Genomic DNA, 7327 nt, shown 5'->3' with positions numbered 1-7327 from the left:
GGCTTTGTGGTGTGCATGGGAGGGAGCTGAGCCTCCTTCAAATACAATCAGTAGTAACGCAGGATGAAATGCCACCATTGACCCATGGATCACTTCCCTCAGCAGGGGGAAAGGAGATCCCTGCCTGCCTCTCTCTGGGTGTCCTGTCTAACAATAAGACGAAAAACTGTGGAATGTAGATGTAACTTTGAAAGGAGAATTTTTTTTTAGGAAAGAAGAGTCTCTCCCTAGCTGAGGGAGGCAATATCAGTGTTTGCTTCAGCCTGTTTTCCAGCAGGTTCCCCTGGAGCCCCAGGGACACCTGGAGGGAGCCCAGAGGGGGCAGAGAAAGGTCTGCCTTGGGCTGGTCTTCTGCTGCTGAGCTGGGCTGGGCTCCTGGGCTGGAGGGAGCTCATTGCAAGCAGGCAGCACTGCCGAGAGACAGCTCTGCCCAGGAGCAGCTCCTCTGCAAAGCACAGCAGGGCTGTGGGCACTACCTGCAGGCAATGAGGGTAGAGAAGAAAGGCAGAGAGAGATGTCAGAGGCAGCCTGGGGTGGGAGGACAGAGAAGAGCTGACTTGCAGAAAAAAACCTCACAGCCCCTAACAGGGTAAGTGTCTTGCTGCAGGGCAATGTAGCTGTGGTTCCTAGAATGCCCTCCTAAAGCTGGCACATCCCACAACCTAGAGAACCTCTCAGGAAAACTCTCACATTTTGTGCAGTATAGAGAAAAAGGATGTGCTTTGGAGTACAGCTTCCCTGCTGCACCCTCAGAGGGACAGGGCATGTCAGCTGCCTTCACCCGGGGATGGCTGCAGAGTGTGAAGGTGTGTGTGCAGCCAGGGGTGCCCAGGGCTGTCCTGAGCAGGGTCCTTGGGGCCAGGGGGCTGTGTGCTGGGGCAGGGACTCTGCCACTGGTCAGGGTAAGTACTCTGCCTGCCTGGGAATCTCCAACAGCAGAGTGGGGAGAAGCTGTGGGTGGAAAAACAACTTGCAGCAGGGCAGGGTCCTTCTGCTGACAAGAGGGTGCTGTGTGGATCAGGGCTGCTCACAGCTCCAGATCATCCCCAGGACTTTTCCAAGGGCACTTTTCAAGAGCAAGGTCAAAGCAGGGATTGCTATAAACATAAGGAGCTTTCCTGAGGCTGTGTTTTCAGTTTACTACTCTTGGGGAATTTTTGGGAGAGATCGAAAAGGTGCTGTCATGCTTCAACAGCTCACTGAGACTCCTGAGCTGTAACTGTGAGGGATCAGTAAGTCTGACAGGAGCCTCCTGAAGTAGAGCACAGGGACTGAGAGCAACTGCCTGGCTGTGCTGGTGTCTGGGAGGTGGCATGTACAGCTGGGTAAGGGTAACTCTTTCCTGAGACTTCAGTTGTGTCTCCCTTTTCCTCTCTGAGCCAGTCAATCACTGCATTTTTTCCTGATTCTCCACTAGTCTGTGTTATTGCTATTGTAATCTTGTTCTGGCTGTCTGTTTCTCTGGGGTGGGAGTTTCAGCTGCAGAGCCACACACTGATCCTGTGGGTCCTCCCATGCAGATGTGACCATGGGAACAAGGTTACAGGTGTCCAAGCTCTCCTCCAAGCTGTGGGCAATGCAGCCTGTGTCATTCCCTAGGAAATGAGCTGACTCTCCCTTCCTGAGATACCATCATCGGGACACTTGGCTATTTTCTTGGGGTGCTCTTCCAAGCTGTGAGCTGCCCTCCAGGATGCAGTTCTGTCCCATAGTGTCCTGGTATTTCTGAATTCCCCATGGAGAAGCACAGAGACACCATGAGTGAGGAAATGCTGCTGGGTTTGTGAAATGAACCATGTGTGTCCTTGGCAAGAGGTGAGGTGCAGAGACCTTGAGACAGGGGAAGACACTTGGTGTTGGACAGTGGGTCTCTCTGCTTTCAGGAGTGCCTGTAGTCTTTTCAGGTTAACACAGGGTGTGAATATACTCCATCTCAGAAAGAAGCTATCTCAGGGTAGCTGGCAACAACACAGAGTGACAGAAAAGCTACCCTCTGTCTGCACTAAGGCACAGGCAACCCTGTTGCCTCACAGGACACACTTTGTTTTCTCTGACTGAAGCAGAAATGATGACGGTTTCTGAAATCCAAGAAAAACTACAGGTGAGATAGGGGAAAGCTCCAGCCCACCCACTTCTCACTCAAACTCTGTTTTTATTGTGGTTTCTTAGCGCTGGGAGTGCAGATGCTGACAAGCACTTTTATATTAATAGCAGTTTCATCTGACCTGTTCAAACACCAGGACTGACTCCCATGGAAACCGCTGCTATGGAGCAGGTCTGACTCCTTGGCAGCCAGTACACAGAGGTCCTGCTTCTCGTGAGACACGCAGCCAGCAACAACCAGAGCTCCACACACAGAGCTTAACAGAGATCTCGTTGAAATGGAAAGAATGCGGTGAACATGTATTATGAGAAATGGATTTTATTTTAGTCAGAAAATAATGTCCTAACTTGTCTCTGCTCTTACCTCCTTGTTCAGTGCTCCACACCCAGAGGCAGCAGATGTCCAACAGCAGCTCCATCACCCAGTTCCTCCTCCTGGCATTTGCAGACACGCGGGAGCTGCAGCTCTTGCACTTCTGGCTCTTCCTGGGCATCTACCTGGCTGCCCTCTTGGGCAATGGCCTCATAATCACTGCCGTAGCCTGTGACCACTGCCTCCACACACCCATGAACTTCTTCCTACTCAATCTCTCCTTCCTTGACCTGGGCACCATCTCCACCACCGTTCCCAAAGCCATGGCCAACTCCCTCTGGGACACCAGGGCCATCTCCTATGCAGGATGTGCTGCACAAGTCTTTCTGTTCATCTTTTTGATCTCAGCAGAGTATTTTCTTCTCACTGTCATGGCCTATGACCGCTACGTTGCCATCTGCAAACCCCTGCACTACGCGACCCTCCTGGGCAGCAGAGCTTGTGTCCACATGGCAGCAGCTACCTGGGGCACTGCTTTCCTCTATGCTGTGCTGCACACTGCCAATACATTTTCACTACCCCTCTGCCGAGGCAATGCTGTGGACCAGTTCTTCTGTGAAATCCCCCAGATCCTCAAGCTCGCCTGCTCAGATGCCTACCTCAGGGAAGTTGGGGTACTTGTAGTAGGTGTCTTTTTTGCATTTGGATGTTTTGTTTTCATTGTGTTGTCCTATGTGCAGATCTTCACGGCTGTGCTGAGGTTCCGCTCTGAGCAGGGACAGCACAAAGCCTTTACCACCTGCCTCCCTCACCTCACTGTGGTCTCCTTGTTTATAAGTACTGGCATGTTTGCCTACCTGAAGCCCCCCTCCCTCTCCTCGCCGTCCCTGGACCTGCTGGTGGCAGTTCTGTACTCAGTGGTGCCTCCAGCCTTGAACCCCCTCATTTACAGCATGAGAAACCATGAGATCAAGGATGCCCTGAGAAAACTAATCACTCGATGTTTTTCCAAAGGAATAAACTGTCTCTTGTCTTCTGCATAGTACTTATCTCATTATAGGCCTAGGCTTTATTCTGGTTTCTTTTATGGTGATTTGGGGGTTTGAATCTCATATTTGTTTGCTCTTTTTGCTTTTTTTTTACTTATCTGAATCCTTTCCACAAAGAAATGTCTGTCTTTCTCTGCTTTCTAATTCACAATATATCCAGGCTTTCTGTGACCTGGAAGATGTGCAAATGAAGAGTTGTACCTTCTGTGAGTTTAAACAAAATAAAGGGCCCTGCACTGACTTGTTTTTCTGAGACCCTTCCTCCAAGGCCTTCTCTGCAGCTGCAGGGAGCAGTGCCTGTGTGCAGAGGGGAAGAAGAAAAGAGTCCCGGCACAGCAGCACTGCCTGGGAGCACCAGCGCTTGGTCTTTCCCGAGCTGCTCTCTTCCCACTTCCATGCTTTCCTTTTGAACCCTTTGGTTGGTGGAAGGCCTGAGTGCTTTTCAAGCATGGTTAGAGTCCTGCTTTGTGGCAGGCCTGTGACCGCAGGCAAGGACATGCAATGGGCACTTGTGTGACAGAGCTGGCCTCCATTGCAGCATTTCCATCATACAAGGGGATCTCCTCAGGCCTTGTGCCACGGATGCCCCCCACCCCTGGGGCTCACCCCTCTCCACCCCCAAGGAGCTGCTGTGCCCTTCAGAGGGTCTGGGGCTGTGGGGTGAGTGCCCAGAGCTCTGCCGCACCCTGTGGTGGGCACTGCTGTGGGGTCATGCCAGACTGGGCCACATTGGGAAAAGGGCAGGGGATGTGCAGCGACGTCAAGGGAAGTGCTAAGAGTTTAGGGGGAGCTGTGCTGTGCTGTAAAATGACCAGCAGAGAAAAATACCGGTGTATAGCTTGTAGTGTGTGACCATGCATGGCAAGGACTCACACTGAAGCTTTGTGGTGCAGAGGCAGGACTTGTGGAAAGCATGGAAGACATGCAGGTGCAGGTGAGAAGAAGAGGCCAGTTTTTGCCCTTGGTGGTGTGGAGAGACAGGGGAGGTGGCTCAGGGTCTTTGTCACTCACAGTGTCTCTCACTGGCCAGTTCCAGCACCTGCTGGTCACCCCAACTTGACAGGTGAGTTTTGCTGTGAGGCCATCTCCATCTTCCTGCTGGTCCAAGGGCTGGTTTGGGGGAATGGACAGCCCTGACCAGCCTCTCTACTTTCACAGACCCTGGAGCAGAGCTGTCTGCAAAGTGCCATCTCGTACAAGACTGCAGAAAGGGTCAGAACAGGTAGAAAGCACGAATTTCTATTGCCTTTGTTGTGGAGGTATGTGTGTAGGAGAAGAAAAGCTCACCTGGAGATGCTGCTTGCAAGGGAATTCAGAAGCAAACAGAAGACCTTTGGTCACTTCTGAGAGACCAAGGCTGAACAAGAGAAATGCAGGGCTGCTGCTGAATGGGGAAGGTGATTTAAGTACAGCAGACAGAGGTGGGGCTGAAGGAATGAATGCCTGCTGTGCCTGAGTCTTTTCTGAAATGGTCTCCAGGCCCCTGTGCTCAGAGAAAGGCTTCAAGGGAGAGGAGAGCATGCATTGGCATGAAAGTCAGGAATTGCCGCAAGGACTGATGCCAGTTTCTGCCCCTGCTGGGGACAAACCCTGGCAATGGCGCAGGCTGGGTGCTGCCTGGCTGGGAGGAGGCCTTTTGGAAAGTTCTTGGTGGACAGCGAGATGGACAGGATGCAGCCGTGTGCCTTGGAAGCAAGGGAGGACAGGAGCACCCTGGGCTCTATGAACAGGACCATGGGCAGGTGATGGAGGGAAGGGATTATAGAAAACACTGTGTCCAGATTTCAGATTCCAATATAGGAACGAAACACTTTAGCAAAGGGCCCCAATAATGGTCTGAGGCAGGAAGACTTTGCCTGTGAGGAGAGGCTGAGGGAGCTGGGCTTGTCCAGCCTGGAGAAAAGAAGATCTTGGGCAAAACATGTAGTAGCATTGCAGTGTTCCCTGGAAGACTGAGTCAGGCTCGTGTCCATGGTACAAGACACAAGGACAAGAGGCAATGGGCTGAAGGAAAGTGGTTAGTGCACATACAGAGAAATACTTTTCCAACGTGAGGATGGCCAAATGCTGGAAGCTGTTTCCCAGGGAGTTTGTGCCAGCTCTATCCCAGAAAGTGAGTAAGGTGCCTTTGGATAAAGCCCTGAGTAATTTGGTCTGGCCCTGCTTTCAGCAGGAGGTTTTTCAAAAACCTCCTGAGGTCCCTTCCAGCCTGAATGATGCTGCCCTTCTTTCCACTTAATGCTTTCAAATTAGGGAGAGCTCTAAGCATCTCCCTGACCATAGAAATAATTCACATCAGGTGCAGAGATGATTTATATGTGCCCCCATACATACAGCCCTGACCATATCTGGTATCCATCAATATGTGTTTTTGAGATTTCCCCAGGTGTATTAGTATGTATTAAAAAAAAAAAAAAGGAAAAAAAAAGGAAAAAAAAAAGGAAAAAAAAGAAGCATTGTCTCTTCCAAAACATAAATATATGCAACACAGAAGTCCACATCTTTGGCAGCAGACTGGAATTGGCGGCAGGGGTAGCGGGGCATCCTGCTGAAGTGAAATAAGTTGAGTTTTGATTTTGAGGTGGCAGAAGGAGGACAGGTATTTCAGTGCTTGCATACAGAGAGAAATATAAGATTAAAGCAAGTGTGGGGTTGTAATAGTTTGGGTGCGGGAGGAGCATGATCAGGGTATTGGAAGAAGGCAGACAGGTTGTGGGCAACTCACAGGCCATGACCAATCCTTGCTTAACCACAGCTGTGTGTTTGAAGCAACAGCCAGTAAGGACATCAGTATGGCTTCGGAGTTCCCAGGGTCCAAGTGTGGTGGGGAAAAGGGGATGCAGCTAAAGTCTGCCGGGAAACCACCACAGGCATAGGACAGTGTAGGACAGCCTGCAATGGGGATGATCAAGGGCATTGCTGAGCTCTGGTGCTGCAATGGAGGGATACAGGCTCTGCCCAGGGAGCAGCCGGGAGGATGAGGACTATGTCCCCTGTATGAAGGGGAAGCTTGGATTAGTTGGGTCCTCGATGTGACAGACAACAGGTTGGACTAGCTTTTGTCATTTAGGATCAGAGGAGGAGTCAGCAAGAGCTGTGACCTTGTGTTGGAAGTTGCAAACAGCTTGCTCAGAGAGAGGAAACAGAAAAGGTCTTTTGTCAGCAACCCCAGGAAGTCTCCAGGGTCATGAGCAGGCTCTGTGGAGGGTGGGTGAGGAGGCAACGAGGCACTGGAGCTGTAAGGACCTCATGTCCTTTTGCATGTACAGAGTGTTTACTGCTGGAGACCACATCCTATGATCAGTACTGGGCTGTGTGCCACCTCCTGCCCTCTACAAGACTCAGGAACTGACAGCTCTATCTCCTTCGCTAGGGGGATTTCTGTCAGCTACAGTAATAATTTCAGTCATGACCCAGATACTGTTCTGTGGCCCCAGTGGAGTGGACCACTTCTTCTGTGATTTCACCCCATTGCTGGAGCTTTCACACGCTGGCACTGTGACACTCATGCTCTTTGTTGTCATGACCTGCTTTTTAGATCCCATCCTCCCCTTCCTGTTCACGTGGTCATTTTGTGTGCATCAGAGCTGCCACCCTGAGGAACGTCTCCCATCCAGTCTGGGCAGGCAGAAAGACTTTTCCACCTGCTCCTGCCACCTCACTAGTGCCACTCTTTTCTATGACACCCTCATCCTTGGGTGTGTGATGCCCAGAAGAACCCTCCTGAGAGAGGTTGACAAAGCCCCTTATCTACACCATCCTCACATCCCTGTTCAATCCTCTCATCTACAACCTGTGGACTAGAAAGTTTGGGTGAGGGGGACACTGAGAAAAATGCTCAGGGAAGCTGTGACCTGCACGG

At 51.1% G+C, this 7327-nt stretch overlaps 1 protein-coding gene across 1 annotated transcript; it reads left to right on the top strand.

The window, feature by feature from the left end:
- The first annotated feature begins 269 nt into the window (after positions 1-269).
- Positions 270-3459, top strand: LOC126036959 (olfactory receptor 14C36-like). Its single transcript, XM_049797186.1, has 2 exons — positions 270-396; positions 2480-3459. Exon 2 carries the CDS (start codon positions 2503-2505, stop codon positions 3457-3459), a length of 957 nt encoding a protein of 318 aa, XP_049653143.1. The 5' UTR covers positions 270-396; positions 2480-2502.
- Positions 3460-7327: the final 3868 nt, after the last annotated feature.

The sequence above is a fragment of the Accipiter gentilis genome, unplaced genomic scaffold (assembly GCF_929443795.1).
Source record: "Accipiter gentilis unplaced genomic scaffold, bAccGen1.1, whole genome shotgun sequence".
Taxonomy (NCBI): domain Eukaryota; kingdom Metazoa; phylum Chordata; class Aves; order Accipitriformes; family Accipitridae; genus Astur; species Astur gentilis.
Note: the sequence above shows the minus strand (reverse complement) of the source record. Positions and strands in the feature narration are given on the sequence as shown.

Excerpts from the sequence above, each read along its gene's own strand:
- LOC126036959 (XM_049797186.1), top strand. The coding sequence starts at position 2,503 with ATGTCCAACAGCAGCTCCATCACCCAGTTCCTCCTCCTGGCATTTGCA.